Source organism: Glycine max, chromosome 7 (genome assembly GCF_000004515.6).
Source record: "Glycine max cultivar Williams 82 chromosome 7, Glycine_max_v4.0, whole genome shotgun sequence".
NCBI lineage: Eukaryota > Viridiplantae > Streptophyta > Magnoliopsida > Fabales > Fabaceae > Glycine > Glycine max.
The window spans coordinates 16,118,453-16,137,742 of NC_038243.2; the positions used below are offsets into that span (position 1 = coordinate 16,118,453).

The window sequence follows — 19,290 nt, forward strand, 5'->3', positions numbered from 1 at the left end:
CATAAACCCATTATCAAACTTAATTATAATTGGATGCATTAAAAAAATTCACCCTTACCCAATGACATAATCCAATTCACAAAAATGTAATTAGATTGGGTTGACCAAGTTCAAGAATTGGGTGAAGTAGAATCCACTTATATCTTTAATAAAAACTAGTTCTAACTTATATAATAGGATGAAATAAATGAAAATCATGAACAAAATAAACAAAACTAGTAAATGTTAATCAATATCCTTAATGTGTTGATTTAAAAGCTAAAAGAAAGATTTTTATTGAAATGTATAAAATTGTATTATTGATAAATTTTTCGCACTCTTATAATTTTTATAATAAATATTTTATTATTTAATTTTGTAACTAATTTCTTAAGGATTTTGGTTAGTAAAATCCAACAAAATTTAGTTAGAGTGAAAATTATATTTACTTGTTTTAATTATATTTATTTGATTATTTGATTTAATAAAATGTGACGCTTATATAAATACGGTAAACCCAAACCCGAGACTCCCCCAAAACCCTAACGCTTAAACCCTTTGCTCTGCGCCTCGAGTCTCCCTCTCTGTTCAGCACACACACAGAAATGGCCATGTACGCGATGCTTCGCCGCGTCTCCTCCGCCGTGCTGCCTCAGCTGGCGCGCCGCACGGCCATGGCATCGTCTTCTTCCAGAACCTTCCACATTGCTCTCTCTGTTCTCCGCAGAGAGACAGCGACTACTACTATCGCACCCTCTCTTCGCTTCGCCAACGCCTTCGCTACCAAGTCCAGCGCCGACGAATATCTCGCTCAAGTGCTTCAGTCTGAGATCCAATGCGCCCTCGAAGACGACCATGCCCACCACCAAGTAATTTTTCCCTTTTTCACTTGTTATTACTATTTTTGAAGACTACTTTGTTCCTTTTCCTAGTGACTAATCACCGTAATATACCTTTGTTTTTGCATTTTCCGTGTGAAGTTTTTTTTTTACTGGGTTGATTATTAGATAGAAGTGGGTATGGAACTTGAAGTGAAATTTTCCTCCCTTTTGACTTTTCTTGTGAGTTCTGTTTCCATCAGTAATGCAAAACGACGTCGTTTATTGCATAAAGCTTGATTTTGTACTTCTTGTTGTTGGTGGTGGTGGTGGTGAGTTTCCCTTATTTTCCTTGTGAAGAATGAAAGTTTTGGAAGTGTTTGTTGTGTTTAATTTTGGTTATTTGGTGGAGGGATTCTCATTTTGAGTGAAGGTAGAAGATTGTTGATAGTTGTTGTGAATGAATAGGAATAGTTGAGTGTTTAAATAGGTAATTTTGAGGTGAATTTGTAACAGAGCGTTGTGGTGGTTTCCGAACCCTCTGTTTCTTGTCTTAGTTTTATAATTTACCATTTGTTTGGTTTTATTTGCTTAACATTGAGATTATCAGGGGTATCATAGTTTAGCAAAATTATTGGGGACATCATAGCTGCTGCCGTTGTGCATTTTGCTTTTAAGCCTTTTTTTGGTTTTCTAGTGGCTTGAAATTACTATATTTTATTGACCTATTTTGTAAGGCAAACCGCTGGGGGGGTGTCATTGCAATTTACTCTTTATAATTCTAGTATTACTTTTTGTGCATATGAACAGATCTTAGAGGCTATCTTTTGTAGTTTGACTGGGATTTTATGTCTGAGTCTTTATTCATATGTTTTGAGCTGATGAATTTTGCTGTTGTTAGTTACTTACCAGTTACGAAACATGGTGTGGGAATGGACTTTCAATGTCTAAATGTTTTAACAAATTCTGCTGTATGACTTATCTGGATTGAGAAACCTTTTTTCTATCAGATGTACGTTGCTTATGCCATATGCAACTTTTAAGTGGTATCATGTGAAAATTAGGTTAAAAATCACTTGGTTATCTTATGGGGTTTTACACTCTCCCTTTTTTCCTACTGCCCAAGCCCCAAACCTAACAGATTAACTATCCTTCCTTTCTCCTTTTTATTTCATATCTTTGACCACCATCGCATATTACTCTGCAGATGTTTAGTTTTCTTATTTGCACCATTTTATTATCTTATATGCTATGATTAGTCATATCAGTGTTGTGTTTCAAGATGTGCTTTCATTAGTTTGGTAAATATACTTTGAGTTGTGTAAAAGTATACATTATGTTGTAAGTATATTTCAATAGTTCACTAAATGAAGTTTTTTTCTTTTTTGAAACTGAAATGAAGTTTGTTACTTTTCTTTTCTTTTTGAAAAGGTTGTAGAAGTTTTAGAAAATATCTTAGCATTGTTAAATTGTGTAAGGTATCTTTCGGAGTAAGGCAATATCCGGTAATAACAGCTTTGAAGCCAATCTTCAAGGTTTTACATACCAAAAATTTCTAGGAGTCATTTATTGACAAGTTTTGTCATAATATATTTTGTTTATTTTAACAAATAAAATATAAGGTGGAAAAAATTGCCTTGTAGAGCAGTACCAGAAGCAGCTATTTTCAGGGATAGTTGTTGTAGGAAGGCCATTTGCTGTTTCTGTTTTGTAGAGTTTGCTTTGGTATTTGTAGTCACATTGGGTCATTCAGGCATTGATTTCATTATCTTTATGGTTTAACTTTTCCAGGTCGAAGTTCCTGTTGATTTTCCTTTTGACATTGAGGACAATCCTGGAGAAAGAACCATACAACTAAAAGGAAAATTTGGAGATGAAACTATCAAAGTTCAAGTTGACATCCCTAATGTAGCACCTGGAGAAGAAAATGAGGATGACGAAAATGGTGACAATGAGAAGAATGATAGTGAATCTAGCATTCCTTTAGTTGTGAGTGTTTTCAAAGAAAATGGAGTGTCTCTAGAGTTTGGTGTGACTGCTTTTCCCGATGAGATTTCCATTGATAGCTTGTCAATAAAGCAGTGTGAGGAATCTGAAGACCAGTTGGCATACGAGGGGCCTGAGTTCATGTAAGCATTTCTTAGTGTATGCCTATATGGTATTATCTAATTTTTTTCATAAAATGTTTCCTATACTTTCTGAATATTTCTGCTCCATTTTCTTTTATAGTGATTTGGATGAAAATCTGCAAAAGGCTTTTCACAAGTATCTTGAGATCAGGGGAATCAAGCCTAGCACAACCAATTTCTTGCAGGAATACATGTTTGCTAAAGACAACAAGGAATATTTGATGTGGCTGAAGAACCTGAAGAACTTCGTCGAGAAATGATTTGTTCTCTGAGGATCGTGAAATGTTGACAGAGGCCTTTTCTTTGGTATACACTGTATCATGAGAGAGTCATTGCTGTAGACTAATAATTTAAAAAAACTTGATGTTAAAAGGATTGTTTAGGCTATCTTTTGCAATTTAACTTCACCCATCAATCAATAGATCTTGGGTGGTTCTCCCATTCATTCTTTACCTATCATATTTGAGATGCAAGTTCAAGATATTCACTGTTATAGTGCTATTTATAGATTAACCAGATAAATATAGTTAATCAGGATATTACTGTTTTATCCTCTTGACTCATGCATATAATTAATCTAAATTTTACTTTTCTTCCGGGTATAAATGAGATTGCAAAGAAAAAATATCTACATTCAACCATTTTTTTTTTATATATATAATAGACGGGACTAATGCTCAAAACAGAAACAGGAACAAAAGTTACATAGGAACTAATCTAGGCAGAACAATTCACCTAATATGATGGTCAACAATTTTTTAAGCACTTAAACCATCTACTGAAAAAATGGATATTATTGAAATAAAATTTAAATGTACGACGTTATTATTCTACTGTATTACTTGCCTTGGTCTCTCAAATATAAAAAAAGCACACTAATAAAGTCATTGTACAAAGAAATTAAGAAAATGTTTTTTTCAATTAATAATTTTTTTTCAACTTACTCTTTATTGGTCCTTGATATTAATAATAAAAAGTCATTAAAATTAGTACCTCAGTTAAGTAAAAAATATTTTAGAAATAATAAAATAAAATAAAATTAGTTGAAATTTTCTTATAAATATTTATTCTATAAAATAAATATTATTCAAATAACACAACTTGAAAAATAAATATTTATTCTATAAAATGCTTAATTAAAATATTATTTAAAAGATTTCCATTGATACTGATAGTTTTTATTTTTCTTATAAAATTGTCTCGAGCGAATAGTTTTTAATAATTTATTTTTATTTCTTTCACTCTAACAAAATAACATCAGCCTTTTTTTTTTTTTTTTTTTTTAATTTTTAAACTGGCATAAAATGCACCCGAGAACGTCGAACAATCTGAAAAGGAGTTGCAGATATTAATTTGAACTTGGTATATATTGAAGCTATTATTTTTATTTTTCTTGGAAATATCTCGCTTTATCAAAGCATAATCACGTGAATCCCCGTTGCCAAACGGTGACTTGGGTAAGGCCAAATTTCCTTCTTCCATTGGTTGCCCCGTAGTTATTGTTTAGACTTCAGAGTCGTTGCCAGTGATCCCTACCTTTTTGCCTAAACTTTTGGCTCATGGCACATACCAATACCATACACATAAATTTGCTAAGTCAATATAAAATTACTCTTCCCTCAACATTTGGGTATATAAAAGAAATACATAAAAAATTAAAGTAAAAATCTTTAGCCATTTGACTCAAAAGGGTATATAGATTGCTGCCTTTGGATTTAAAATCTGTTTATGTATATCAATTATTTTGTGTGAAAGTTTAGTCATTTTGATTTTTGTGCTGGAGATCATGGACAAAGAAGCTACAAATGTTCCCCTACATTTTGATCTGAATACAGGTGCAAAGATCCCATCAGTTGGTCTTGGAACATGGGAAGCTCGTCGAGGTGTTGTGGGTGATGCTGTTATTGCTGCTGTCAAGGTGCTTTCTTTGCGTTCTGTGTCTTTATTTCCTGGTCTATTGAGAGATAGTTGGTAACAAGAGAAGGAGCTTCATGTGCTGATTTCTTCTTTGGTTGAAATTGTCATGGTTCTGTGTGCAGGCTGGTTACAGGCACATAGATTGTGCTAGGATATATGATAATGAAAAAGAGGTATATGTTGTATCTTGATTCAACAAGCTGAGAACCATATCAAATTGTTTTTGTCTGCTAATATTTTTTTCTGAAAGGGGGGATAATTGATTTTGTTTATTCTGGCTTTTTTGATGCAAGGAAGTTTGCATCTGATGCAGATAGGGGAGGCTCTGAAAACACTGTTTTCTACTGGGGTAGTACATCGTAGTGAGATGTTCATCACATCAAAGCCATGTTATACATTTCGACTAATCCTTAACCTTAGATAAATTGACCTCACTTTTTCCTAATCAAGCTTTTGATGAGTTTAATTTTCATAAACTGTTAATGTAAAATTTTTATATTGTCAACTAATTAGAAATCATCTTAAATATAACTTTTAAAAGTAAATATTACAAAACTTAATAATCTAACCATATATCACAATCTATGATTGGAATACAGAATAAAAAAAATCTTTTCATCGTATTCTAATTTAATTTAGCTTTTAACATACTTGAGAACACTTGTATATTTAATTTACTATTTGGTTATAAAGAAGATTTTAGCATGTAAGAAAGAAAGATAAAACCTAAAACACACTTTGGTGTTGTATAATTCTGTTCAGAGTAGTGAATTTCCTCTGGTTGCCTTGAGTTTTTTAACCATACAGGATCAGTGACTGTGCACCTGAAGATGTCTCAAAGGCACTAACTAGGACTCTTGCGGACATGCAGCTTGACTACATTGATTTATATCTTGTATGATTCTTGATTTTCAAACTGTCTATGTAATGATACTGAAACTGGAGATGGTTGTATGAAATTTGATGATAAATTATTTTGTCAAAGATGCATTGGCCTTTTAGGACAAAGTTGGGTTCAAGAGGTTGGAACCCTGAGAATATGGCTCCCTTGTGTCTTCCAGAGACATGGAATGCAATGGAAGGTTTGTTTGCCTCGGGTCAGGCACGCGCAATCGGGGTGAGCAACTTTTCAACTAAGAAGCTGCAAGACTTGCTTGGATATGCTAAGATTCCGCCAGCAGTTAACCAAGTTGAATGCCACCCAGTGTGGCAGCAACCTGCTCTTCACAATTTGTGCAAGTCTACCGGTGTTCATCTCACAGTATTACTCTGACCGATCTAAGTGATGTTTTTCTGATCCTGTAATTGAGGTTCTGTTGCTTGTGTTTTGTTAATAACCAACAAATTTTTCCATGCAGGCATATTGTCCTTTAGGCTCTCCTGGGTCATGGGTAAAGGGGCAAGTCTTGAAGGAACCACTGTTGAAGGAAATTGCTGAAAAGCTTCACAAGTCTCCAGCGCAAGTGGCATTGCGTTGGGGGACTCCAAAGTGGTCACAGTGTTCTTCCAAAAAGTGTAAATGAATCTAGGATCAAGGAGAACCTTAGTTTATTTGATTGGTGCATTCCTCCTGAGCTACTCTCAAAATTATCACAGATTCACCAGGTTGAAATGCTTTCAAAACATACAAATAATTCATTCTTGTGCACATATTTGTATCCAACATTTATTTTCAGTTTATTCATTTTTTAGTTTGTTTATTGTCTGATGCAGCAAAGGTTACTTCGAAATGAATCTGCTGTCCATGAAACTTGTAGTCCTTACAAAAATCTTGAAGAATTGTGGGATGGAGAAATATGAAATGCAGATTACTTTTGATGAAGCTCGGGATGTAATTTGACATTGAATTCTTATTTCTGATGCAAATTGTAGAAATGTTTTAACATTTGTATTGTCTGAAGACAATCACCCCTCTACCTTGGGGTTTTATGTGAATCCTCACATATGATTATATGAACAAAAAGAAAATTTGACCCATTCTTTAATTGTTTATGAGACCTTCAGTAAATTTGACCCAATCTATGAATTTATTGTTTTATCGGAAGCAAAACAAACAGAAAAGAACTGCTCAAACCTGCTGTCAATTAAAAAAGTAGATTATAACTAAGATATGACAGAAAAGAACATTTACTACATAGGTGTTGTGAGTTCTACTCAATGCATTTCATTTTTCTTAAAGCACTCTGTCAGCCTGTACGCCTTTAATCTTCATGCAAGCTCAATAAACTGTTTGAACGAAATCTTTTTGGCCCTTCAACACAAATTTCACTTAAATAACTTATCCAGACTCTAAAGATAAAATTATAACCAGCAAGAGAAGATCTTGACTTTCTATGTACCGATAGTGAAAAGATAAAATTTGGATTACCTACAGGCTACAGCTAGATATACCAATTGTAGAATAATGTTTACCATTGAAAACACTTTTCTTAAAGGATAAAAATAAAACTTAGACAAAGTACTTTAAGGGTGTGTTTGATTTTTGTTGTCAAAAACTGTTTTCAGTATTCAAAATACAACTGAAGAAGGCTGCTTAAATGGCTAGTGGATGGTAGTGCAAAACAAAGAGCAGAGTGTAAAAATGAGGGAGATGTTGAACAATATGAAAACAGAAGATGAGAAAACATCTCTTTCGGTTCTTCGGTTTTTAAAACACTTTGTTTTGAAAACAATTTTCAAAATTTAATATTTGGGGATAAAAAATTGATTGAGTAGATGGAAACAGAAGAGGAGAAAACATCTCCCAACTGTTTCTATTTTTTGGTTTTTAAAACACTTGTTTTGGAATCAATTTTCAAATTTTAGTTGATTTTGAAGGGAATTTGATTGTTGAGTAGTGCACAATTGTTTTAGAAAATAATTTTTTAAATAAAAAAAAATGAGAAGGGAATCAGACACACCCTTAGTATTTTTTTATTTTTTTCGCTAATCAAGATTATTGTTTTACTGCAATAATCAACATTGACCTTTGATGTCCTTCTTTATTGTACTAATTACTGAGGTGAAATTCCAATTTGGATTGAAAAACATCAAAAGCACCTAAAAAAATTGTCATTTTAAAAAATATTCACTTACAAAAGAAAAAGCTTCCAATATTCAAAAGCAAATAGAATTTTTATATTGGCTGCTTTTTGAAATAGCCTTGTATAAATCTTATCATCAGCGCAGCATTTTACTAGACTTGTCACATGCTTCAATTACAACAACACTTGCTTTAACAGCAATCCAATTTCCCACCATTTCCAACTTAAAAAATCAATTAGTAGTAAGTGAAGTTGTCTAACAGATATATAGACTGAACCCCAAGAACTGAGGCAGACAATGTGGTACTTCGTAACACCAACATTTTTCCATCAAATAATATCCAGCTAAATGAAGATACTACTGCCATCTTCAATGTAATACATTATTGAGGGTTACTTTACATATTCATCATTTCCATGGCCTGAATCTACTGTATACATCATGTTCATTTCTAGAAGAAAAGCCGCATCAAACAAGCTCTCTATATAGAGTCCATGGACCAAGTTGTTTAGTCTGAACAATTGGATAATATAGCGCCTTTAATTAAAAGAAATTGAAAACGTTCCTGTGCAACTAAAGACAGGGCATTTATAAATGTCTTATTTGTAGACAAGAGGACAAATTCCATGGCAAATAATCTTCAGAAATAATGCAACTTTTTTCTTGCTCTTGCAAAAAGCATCAAACAAGATAACTTAGGAGAGACAAAGACATTAAATGAGAAGTGAGACCCAACAAAGTTAGTAATTTTCAATAAATTTCAACCAATCATAGTGTTAAAAGGAGAGTGTCAAAGAGATTGTTGTTAGCATTCTTCTCTATAGCTTAATATGCTAAGGTGTTGAGCCTTATTATGCATCTCATTAATAAGACTGCACAGATGAGATTTCCCCTTATTTGCACAAGCAATCGATAAGATAATTGCACGTTACGATATTAGGAACTAAATTTCCACGAAGCATTTCCTTAAACAGTGCTATTTCATCAGTCCACCTTTAAACCTTGCAAAATCCACCAATCATAATAATTATGAACGATAAGTTCCACACCCATTTTGTTCAATTATCAAATAACCACATCGCAAGTCTTAACATGTTTACTTAGAAAACATCCATCAATTAAAGGCGCTATTCTAGTCTTTATTTGTGCTTCTCTGACCCTTCTTTACAACAATAAAGCAATTATGTCAAAGGCATATTAGTCTGGATTGATATTTTCTTGGTGCATTTTCGTTTAGAAATTGAGTTGCATCTTTTAGTTCGCCTGCTACGCAGTCTAAACTTTGAAGTAAAGAACCGTTAGGTGACACCATCTGCTTTCAGGGTCATGTTATTGTTTATTGATAATACAAGTTAGTCAGATTATCTAGAAGGAAAACAAATGTGTAACTATTCTACTTCACGAGAATATGCAACGCTTCAGATGGCCCGTCTCAATTTGTCTCTGCATTGCTGTTTCACAATCTTAAGTAGTACTTTTATGAATAAATAAAAAAGAGTATACAGCCAAATAATATAATTCATGCACTTATTTGATTTCCCCAGAGCATGTTCCAGGTAAGAAAAAAAATCTGGAAAGGGGTAAGTGATAGTTAAGATATACACTGACTGCACGCACCGAAGCAACTTCTGTAAATGAAAAATAGAACAGAAAAATTGCTGCTGGTTTAATGAGGTGAACAACAATAATCCTAAGTAGCTCAAACTGATCTCTGGCTGCACATTTATGCTTTTACTGGTAGATCCTTGTAAGTATAAGTGACCCCTCGATCACTATTTACCACATGCCCACTCCCTCTCAATATCCTGCATTATAGTGTATGATTTAGTGTACATTTTGAAAGAGTACAGCGTTTAAAACTATAGAAATGCATGAATGATTAAGTAAGAAGATCATAAATTTAACAAAAAAAAATAATTCAAGAACAATTGCTAGAAAATTCATCAATAACTGCAAGTGTTTGTTCAGTTAATGTTGTATTTTTATTTTAATAAAACAAAAACAGGAGGCATTGGAGAATTCTGTACCATCTATTTGTCAACAACCCTTCAACTCCAACGGGACCTCTGGCATGAATTCGGCCTGTGCTTATTCCAACCTGATCAACAATAAAACCAAGAACAGTTGAGAAATGTTGAATAACTGTGCTGCTAATTATTACAATATGCTTATGGAAAGTAGACCACCTCTGCACCAAGGCCAAAGCGAGTTCCATCACAGAACCTTGTACTTGCATTGTGGAATACAGCAGCACTGTTTGAGAATCAAGCAAAAATGCATATTCCTCAGTCATCAACATCAACTCTAGTATTAGACTTAATCATATTTCATAGAGTAGTTATGCAAAGAAACACAATGAAGCATGAGTGCTATTTACCGTTAAAAGAATTAATTATGTCCAAATGAAATATGATAAGTGACCTCAATGCACGTTAGAAGCAGAACTAAAGATTTTCAAGTTATTTGGTAATACTTGGGTATCATGCAGTGCTAAGTTCAATATAGAATAGTATAGGATGCTCGGTAGTGACTTGGTTCTCCCCCCTACGGCTACACTTTTAAAGGAGGGCTTCCTAAGTGCTTGGATGCTTATCAATTGGTATCAAAATTGGTTTTCAGTGGGAGTCCTTAAGTGGCTTGGTTCTCCCCCTTTGAGCATTATGTTCTGTCATGTATAACAGATTCTTGAAGTCACATTACTTTTTTTTATCGCCAAATGCTAGTTGTTAGTTTGTTAGCTGGGGGATTCGAACACATGACCTCTCCCTTCTTCCCTTCTCCCTTCACCACCTAGCCAACCTTATATCTCCCTGAAGTCATGTTACTTGAACAGTGTCTGACCATGGGGTTTTCTTTCTCGTCCTACCATGCACCTTTGGAGGATAATTTTCTTCTCTTCTATACACCAGCCTTCTTCCTAATGATCTCATTCTTGATCTTATCCATCCTGATATGATCAAAACATCTTCGTATGTATGCGAAAATGTTATGTTCATAGTTGTATTTTATACAATTCTAAATTATTGGTTTCGTTTCTTTTTCTTATCAGTAGTTATCGACCTCACACTTCACTCTCCAAAAGTGTATCAAGCACATTATATGATCTAAATCCAAATAAAATAAAAGCATTAGAGAAAAAGTGAGGTAAAAATATCCATAACATACTTATTACATTAATATTTACAAGCCACAGCTAAACTGCCTCTAATAAAAATAAGCTCCATTGTTTCAAAAAAGATGATTTCTCTTCCACCTCCTAATTTGAAGAAATTTTTTTATTAGTTAGTTCCGAAGTTCTCTTCATTAAGTCAAACTACATATGCACTATGAACCTCATGGGTTAACCAAATTTTTATAGAATATATAGATGGAACCCAATGAAAGCAACAAATATGAAGAATTAGACGTTGGGACAAATGTAATATCCAATACAAATGACATTCAAATTTTAGAAAGTGAAGAGGTTAGTGGTTCAGGACAAATTACTGCAGTTCAGGCATTTGAATTAAACTACCATACCAATTTGCTACATTAGTATCTCTTGGAACTTGACACTGGAAGAAAAGGATCAAACAAGGTTGCTGGAAAAAAAAAATCTACTTTTACCTGTCAACCTGACTTAAGAAAGCTTCGGCGACTTCAGAGTCTTCTGCAACAATGCATTCAGTATGAGCACTGCAGAAACAGGAAAGAAAGAAATAGATTTTTAAGATTATAATGTTTATGATATAGAGAATCAAAACATAGATTTTGTAGGGGAACTTGAATTTGCCTTCCATGGTGATGTATGTGGTCAATGGCAGCAAATACATCATCTACAATTTCAACTGTACAAGCCAGTGAGCTATACTCCAGATGGAAAGAGTGTGTTTCAGAAATATTTAATAAGTTACTGGCTCTTGGTCCACCATATAATTGAACGCCTGCAAATTGATTAATTTACAGCAGTCATGTTATCCCTATTGTACATGTTTTCCAGTTTAACAGCATGGTCTATAGACCAACCATATCCAAGTAATCTTTTAATTAATTATTATACATATTTTCTCTTTTGATTTTAAATGCATTCTCTCTTAAGTTAAAGTTATATTTTAAAAATCAAACTAAGTTAAAAAGACATGTTCAATGCGCAGAATACTCATAAGTTTTCAGGGAAAAAAAGAAGAAAAAAACAAAAGAAAAACAATCCGACTAAAATGTAAAGAAAAACAAATAAACGCCAATGTTTATAATATCAAAGTTTCATCTAGTTATGTAAAGGTTGTTTAAAAAAAAGCAGCTAACAAGGATTTAAAAAAAGAAAATATAAAATTCCAACTTGAATGCATGTTTTGTTCATCATAAATTTATTTGCAACAACCAAGACCGAACCTTCACGTTGGAGTTCAGCAACAAGTTCATCAAGTCCACCATTCCTTGACAGATCTACGTGTACAAGAAGTGTTTCCTAAGAACATCAGCACACAATATTGTAATGAGCTGAGTCTGTAGATTCAATTTACATAATGAATGAAAAATGAAGAAAACTCAAACGAAGATATGGATGTAAATGAACATGCATTAGAGGAGGCATTCCTGGGTATGTAAACTGAAATTACCATTGCATTGCAGGCTGCAGGGTAATCAATCTTTGCATCCCTAATAATCTTCTTTGCCATATCAATATTAGCTGTTTTGTCTACATATACATGACATATTCCATCTGCATGACAAAAATAACAATTTTATAAAATCCTACTTTGTAATATTAATCAAAAATAGGAAATGTAAATCATATATTACCAGCATGACCAAGAACAGGAATCTTTGTTGTACCCTTGATTTGAGAGACAAGCTTATTACTGCCTCTGGGGACCACAAGATCTATCACGTCATCAAGCTGTGGCAAAGTATGATTAGTGGAAAATCATTTCAGACTAATAAATTTTAGGAATTTTACTTGCCTTGAGCAGATCTGGAATATCTTCTCTTGAAGTCACAAGCCCAATGAGTTTGTCACCCACTGTATCTGGAATAATTGAAGTAATGACCTACAATAATGATGAAAGCATTTTATAAATTCAAATTATGGCAAAATACTAGAGACAAAACTTATTTGGATTAATAAGATAAAAAAACAACCTGGTCTAAATTAAATTTTACAAACCTTGTGTAAGATTGCATTTGATCGTTTGGCTTCCTTCCCTCCTTTAAGCAGTAGACCATTTCCACTTCGAATTGCCAATGCAGCTATCTATTAATGAATTTCAACAACTATCTTAATACAATAAACACATTTTCAAAACTTGATTAGTATCACTAGACTCAAAATAATAGATCTCTATTGTTGCTCATATCCTTGACATTTTAATTGAAGATGTAGAATGGATTAGAAACGAGAAGGAATAGGGTCTCTTAACCTGAACAAGGGCATCTGGCCGAGACTCGAATATAACCAGGAGGACACCCAAAGGACATGATATTTTCTCCAGGATGAGTTTATCTGCTAGCTGGACACAAAGAGCAGTAATCAGAATTGCCAAAATGAGTGTTGAGCAATAGGATGCATGTTTTAATAACATTTTCTAGAATTTGTTATTGAATAACTGCGAAAGTCAAATTTTGGAAACATATTACATTTGTTGAATATTAAAACATCACAGAAACAATTTCATGGGTTACTTATATGCTAGTATTAACATAATTATATGGGGGGTTTTGACCTCAGTCCTCTTTAAAATCTGACCAATGGGTTCTTCCATGTCAGCTAGCATGCGAACAGACTTTACAAGACTAGAGATCTGAAAAATACAAAAACCAAGGTCAGACAAGCTAAATCAAAGCGAAAACTTCACAAAACCTGCTTTGAAAAGTTTGCAGTAGGTTTTGTATGGACATAACACTAACAAAAAGCTGAGCAAGTTGTCTTCCAATTTTTCACTTCAGTAATCAGTAAGTAACCAATGAAGTTCTTACCTTCTCAGGTCTCAGGGTTAAACGTGATATGAGTGCTTTCTCATATCCCATCTCCTCTGCATCAGCAACATCAGCTCCGTTCTCAAGCCTTATCACACTTTCATTTATCTCTAATGCATCAGCCATTGCCAGCAATATTTTCCTCCTTTCTTCAGAATTTAGGACCTGTAACCAGAAGCACCAAAAAGAAATTAGTATATATTAAATTGCCACTTAAAGAAATTCATGAAAGTGAACCCTGCCCTTCACATTTTAAATATGTAACTTTACTTGCCTGGAGTCGTCTAGAACTATTACGTGCTGCCACTGCCATTTCATGAGCACTCACTTCCTTTATGCTGGTCCACAAATGAGCATCTTTGTGAAAGACAGTACCGATTCTTTCTCCTCGAAGCACTCGGATGATGTTGTCTGTAGCATAGCCACTTCAAAGGAGGTTGAAATGCAATTTGAAGTCAGCAAAAATGCAAAATTCCATACGCTTGCTTGTACATAGGTGAACTCATTCATCAGTAGAAAAATGAAAATTACTCACAACAGAAATCAGAATATATTTTCATTTAACAAACAAGGGATATCTACATAGCATTATCAGATCAACTGGATGGATATCCATAATCTTAAAATGATGAATGCAGTTTCACAACCAAGAAAGGATAATAATCCTTTACAAGCCAGTTTGTATGAGATTCAATTCATTCCAATTTATTCCTGGTGCTGTCCACAATTTTATGACTCGGGGAATTAAGTAGCTAACAACTCTCTCCAATAGTCAAAACAAAATTAATAAAAACAATGTCTCTCTCCGGGTATGCTGGATCTAAAGTGAAATGAAAAGTAGTTAAACAGTTACAATGTCAACATTTTCCTCTATCAGTGTCAACATTTTCTTATATCATGTAAAATCTCAGCTTAAAATTGAAGGTACCTAGTAATAATCACAGGTGTGCCAGCATAAGCAGCACAAACAGCAGCATTAACTTTAGCAGTCATACCCCCTCTTCCCAATCTTGATTTTTCTCCAAAAGTAATTTCGCTTTGATGCTTTTCTTTTACATATGTATGAATTAACTTTGACTTGGGATCAGATGGAGGACCACTATAAAGACCCTCAACATCACTCAATAGAACAAGGAGGTCAGCTTTAAGTTCCAGAGCCAATAGACCAGCCAAACTGTCATTGTCCCAGAATATACCAGAAGAATCCTGCAGACAGTTCTTGCCCTTAAAGGTAATAATTTAACGTCACAAGACGAAGAAAATCAAACTAACATTTTCTAGGAGAAATAAAAGAGACTAAATTTTCACAAAGGAAAATTTGTGTAAGGAAAAGCAGCTTACCTCATAGGGTGCCTTCCTAGTACTAACAGCATCATTTTCATTGAAAATGGGAATAACCCTTAAATCTAGTAACGAGCTCACGGTGTCTGAAAGTTGTTTTCTGAAAGCTGTATCCCTAAAAAACCCATCATTCACAAGAAGTTGGGATGAAGTAACATCAAGCTGCACCAGGCAAATGACATATTACCATCAATATAGAGGAAACATACAAATTTGATTAATAAAACACGTGTTAATGTATTGTGTGGCAAAACATAGAAATTTAAGATTAGGGACATATTGAATTGAATGTGCAACTTAATTTAGTGTGCACCTGACTAAACATGAGATCATAGAGAGCCATGAGACTACTCTGCCCAACAGCTGCACATGCTTTCCCATCAAGATCTCCTTGTGGATTTTGAAGATCCGAAAAGCTGCATAAAAAAATAAAAAATAAACCTTCATTTCAGGCTCATCTTTTCTTCCTCTGTCTCTTAAACTCTACCAATCTTATATTGATAGAAACATGAAAAGGTTCGCACAAGTTCCATCTCAATGCTATACCGCTTAACGGTTTGCACAAACACATATTGATGCTGATTTAACATTTCAAAAAGAACAAAACGACAAAAGGAAGCATGCTCCGAGTGGGCAATGAAAAAGTTGAATTACTTCTTCAAACACAATGATTTTATGTACCACAACTTTTCTGTTCTGTTTGATATGATAACATAAATCAATGATTAAGTCTGATTTTTTTTTTCTTTCTTTAGTTTTATATTGCATGAAAAATATTCACCAAAAAAAAAATATATTGCATGAAAAACTCATTATTTTTTAGGAGCATCACCAAATACTAAACAGTTACCAAGTTTTACAAATTGATGTAACTGAAGTATGTAGAAGCTATTAAAAGAAAGCGAAAAGCTCGATGCACGTCTTTGAAAATTATGTATTTGCTACATCTAAAGAGAAATTACAAAAACCTGCTATTGACCAATCTTCGATATCTTAGTCTTTGCCGGCCAAGACCAACTGCTCCTGAAGTCACCAATATAACCTCATAATCGTTGTTATTTAGCTCTTTAAGCTGCAGAAAACATAGCTTTCAGTTACAACAAAAGATGCATGGTCATGGAAAAACTCCAAACACAAGAAAATTTTGTTAGTCCATCTATCCACCCTCTTCCTTTATTCAAGTAACATTTTTTATGTATAAATACAGGGGAATAAAAACATTAGAATAAAATATTGGGGTATTTTGCTGGATTTGGATCTTCTATTTTGTTTTTATGCTATTCAGATACAAGTTTGCGTTCATTATATGAATAGATGAATGCTAATTGTTATCTTTAGAGGTGTTCTTATATGAATTTAATTTAAATACACCAATTTCTTTTACAATTGTTAACTTTTGTATTAACTAATTAAAAATTCGTGATTTCTTATAAGATGACAATGTAGTAAATGCATAGAAATTAAATTCAAGTGATATAAATGCTATTCTGGTTTGACAGTGCAAAATGCTTGTATACCTGCTCGCAGAGAGCTCCAAGTCTTCCCAATGCTAATCTTCCATCACTACGAGTAACCACAGCTGTTCCAACCTTCAAAGTATGAGAAAACAAACAAAAGGTTAATTAAAGAACGATATGAGAAAAAAAAAATAGTTTCACTGATAATACACTAATTAATCAAGGAAAATGTTAAACAGTGCCCACGCCCTCAGGTCAAGAAATAAAAAATAGTCAAGGAAAATGCTAATTAACCAGTGTCCTCCTGAGACACCAATAACAAATAAAAAATAAAACAAAAAGTATTAAAAAAATGTAACACTACATTCTATTGCGATTTCTAATTCAATCCTAAAGTCATCTTAAAAAAAGAAAAACTTTTTATTCAATTGATTCTTTAACCACTGTATTAGGATACTGATTAGAAAGCGTCATTGATTAATAACACACATGTAAACTATCCAAAACAAAAGGAAAAAATCCAATTTGATTTGATTCAATAAAAGTGAGGATTTCTAGTAGATCACATTTTTCCTAGTTCATCAATGAAATATATCAATGGTAAAAATATAAAATTTAGAGCCACCCCTCCCATGCAGACGTGACATCAGGTTAAAAACATGAAGAATTGTTTTCTAGGTATCCTCTGTTTCCTGTATACGAAACACAGTACGTTGTTGTTGTGATGCGATTAAAAGAGATAGAGACCTTGACGACAACGCGCTTGACACTCTTTACAAAAGCTCGAGTGGGATCCATTGATGGAGAGTGAAGAAGAAGAAGAGAGAAATAAAAGAAACACAGGGGGAGAGGGTTGCGGGTGTTGTTTTTCTGGTGAATGGAAGTAGTTAGAGTTTGAGGCTCAGTTCCCAGGTACGCGGCTAACATAACACGTATGAGGAGGCTTTTTCTGTTGAGGGTTCTACAATGCAATCACGGATTCTCTCTCTTTGAGTGACACAAAATCCGTGAGGTTCTGGCCCATTCCCAAACAAACACTTGGCTAACCCTGCCAATACCCTGCTGAAACATCTCTAGGGTCTTTATTATAAATTATAGCCCATCCAATTAAAAATAAATTGAAAGTCCAATAAATTACATCTTTTTATTATATTAGAGTGAATTTTGGATTTCACTTTAGGAATCAATTCAATTTAATTGAAATCAAACTTATATATACACATATATTTTTATTTATAAGTATATCATAATATTCATGTTTGAATTTTTATTATATATATATATATATATATATATATATATATATGGAAAAAAAGGATATGCACTCAATATCAAATGTTTTATACTGTTATATAATCCAATTACAATTTATCATATAATAAGTTTATTAATTTTTTAAATAATTATCTTTAACTTAAATAATGATATGTGATGGGATGAATTAATGTGTACATTTTAAATCAAACTTATTAGATCATAAATTAGAATGATTGAATTAAATGAATTTTTTTTTACAATTGAGTTACCTGATTTTATTCCAAGTCACAACAATAATTAGATTGCATCATACTCAATCAACATAGCAATTTGGTGGAAATACCTTTCATGGAGAGAAATGAAAGATTGACAAGTTAGCGAGAAATAACAACGTCCTCTTGGTTTTCCTCTCTTCCAAGTGAGTGACAATTTTGCAATGGATTCCAAACATCACCTTTGTGGACATTAAATCCACACATAATGAGTAAAGCATTTTTGTTTATTAAAGATGCAACTCTCCAAACACGAAGATAATTCAAGATCTTGTTCCACCGCATCTCTTTAATAAAATATTCACATTACACTTCACAACCCTATGAGGTGTTACATTGGACCACCTATTATATATGAACCAAAAGGTTGTTTGAGCCTAAAATAAAAAATATAAATATTATGATTTATGAAAGTAACTTATCAAATATTTTTTTATAAATTATGTATTTCATATTTATTAATATTTCTTTTGAAAATATTAAATAATGAACCTAACTATATAATCATTAAGGATATGAGTGGTTTTATAGTATATAATAATAACAATATTGTGAGTGATTTCACACATATAATCAATGAAATAAGGGGAAAAAACATGGTCAAACATCTCCTTTTCATTTTTGTCCATGAGTGTTTTAATATAAATAATAGTAAATTGAAGAAATATATACTCAATCAATAAATAATAATTTAAAAAAATAATATAATTACAAATTTTGACTTGGTTTAAAATTAAAGTTATGCTACTTTGATTATACAACATATAGTTAAATTCAAACAATTTCATATAAAATTGAGAAGACACATTATTAAACAATCCCCCCCCCCCCCTCCCCCCCCTTAAATAGTTTGTATCATTGGACTTATAAGTTATTAAAAACAAAGAAAATGCATTATAGATTATCTTTCATAAACAAGACATTTAGTTCCATAAATGGTTATATTCAACAATTTAATGTTGGAGGTCTTCATCATAAGACCCTTCATAATTTGTTTTCAAATAACAACAAAAACATTCAATGAAATAAATAATGTATAATAGTTGAAATTTTAATTTATATTGTCATGATAAAAAAAAATTCAAAAAAAATATTATATTACTAGCATAAAATACATTATTCTATATTGTTTAAGAGTTTC

At 32.8% G+C, this 19,290-nt stretch overlaps 2 protein-coding genes and 1 pseudogene across 6 annotated transcripts; 2 read left to right on the forward strand and 1 right to left on the reverse strand.

Moving 5' to 3' along the window:
• Nucleotides 1-507: 507 nt before the first annotated feature.
• On the forward strand, nucleotides 508-3,371 carry LOC100803348 (uncharacterized protein At2g39795, mitochondrial). The gene is made up of 3 exons (XM_003529066.5): nucleotides 508-848; nucleotides 2,589-2,926; nucleotides 3,027-3,371. Exons 1-3 carry the CDS (start codon nucleotides 585-587, stop codon nucleotides 3,184-3,186), a joined length of 762 nt encoding a protein of 253 aa, XP_003529114.1. The 5' UTR covers nucleotides 508-584; the 3' UTR covers nucleotides 3,187-3,371.
• Nucleotides 3,372-4,394: 1,023 nt separating this feature from the next.
• On the forward strand, nucleotides 4,395-6,837 carry LOC100777659 (NADPH-dependent aldo-keto reductase, chloroplastic-like; annotated as a pseudogene). The gene is made up of 5 exons (XR_003267699.2): nucleotides 4,395-5,016; nucleotides 5,651-5,738; nucleotides 5,829-6,104; nucleotides 6,202-6,448; nucleotides 6,557-6,837. The product of XR_003267699.2 is annotated as an NADPH-dependent aldo-keto reductase, chloroplastic-like (transcript).
• Nucleotides 6,838-9,371: 2,534 nt separating this feature from the next.
• LOC100800143 (delta-1-pyrroline-5-carboxylate synthase) lies at nucleotides 9,372-17,616 on the reverse strand. 4 transcript variants are annotated; one of them, XM_006583539.4, is made up of 20 exons: nucleotides 17,368-17,616; nucleotides 16,681-16,752; nucleotides 16,132-16,235; nucleotides 15,477-15,579; nucleotides 15,164-15,325; nucleotides 14,751-15,046; nucleotides 14,097-14,247; nucleotides 13,823-13,987; nucleotides 13,570-13,647; nucleotides 13,267-13,356; nucleotides 13,014-13,100; nucleotides 12,811-12,897; nucleotides 12,650-12,746; nucleotides 12,466-12,569; nucleotides 12,239-12,314; nucleotides 11,640-11,790; nucleotides 11,474-11,542; nucleotides 10,054-10,120; nucleotides 9,895-9,965; nucleotides 9,372-9,672 (listed from the first exon to the last, which is right to left on the reverse strand). In XM_006583539.4, the coding sequence occupies exons 1-20, from the start codon at nucleotides 17,545-17,547 to the stop codon at nucleotides 9,591-9,593; spliced, it is 2,292 nt and encodes a 763-aa protein (XP_006583602.2). In that variant the 5' UTR covers nucleotides 17,548-17,616; the 3' UTR covers nucleotides 9,372-9,590. The 4 variants fall into 4 exon arrangements, with proteins under 4 accessions (XP_006583602.2, XP_003529108.3, XP_006583603.1 ...); XM_003529060.5 differs by having other exon boundaries at nucleotides 14,751-15,028; nucleotides 17,368-17,614; XM_006583540.4 differs by lacking the exons at nucleotides 16,132-16,235; nucleotides 16,681-16,752; nucleotides 17,368-17,616 and adding an exon at nucleotides 15,688-15,749.
• Nucleotides 17,617-19,290: the final 1,674 nt, after the last annotated feature.

Coding starts and splice junctions, on each gene's coding strand:
- LOC100803348 (XM_003529066.5), top strand. CDS start 585: ATGGCCATGTACGCGATGCTTCGCCGCGTCTCCTCCGCCGTGCTGCCT. Junction 849..2,588: donor ACGACCATGCCCACCACCAA/GTAATTTTTCCC, acceptor TAACTTTTCCAG/GTCGAAGTTCCTGTTGATTT. Junction 2,927..3,026: donor TACGAGGGGCCTGAGTTCAT/GTAAGCATTTCT, acceptor TTTCTTTTATAG/TGATTTGGATGAAAATCTGC.
- LOC100800143 (XM_006583539.4), bottom strand. CDS start 17,547: ATGTTAGCCGCGTACCTGGGAACTGAGCCTCAAACTCTAACTACTTCC. Junction 11,791..12,238: donor TGCTGAACTCCAACGTGAAG/GTTCGGTCTTGG, acceptor ATCAATTTGCAG/GCGTTCAATTATATGGTGGA. Junction 11,543..11,639: donor CACATACATCACCATGGAAG/GCAAATTCAAGT, acceptor CTGTTTCTGCAG/TGCTCATACTGAATGCATTG.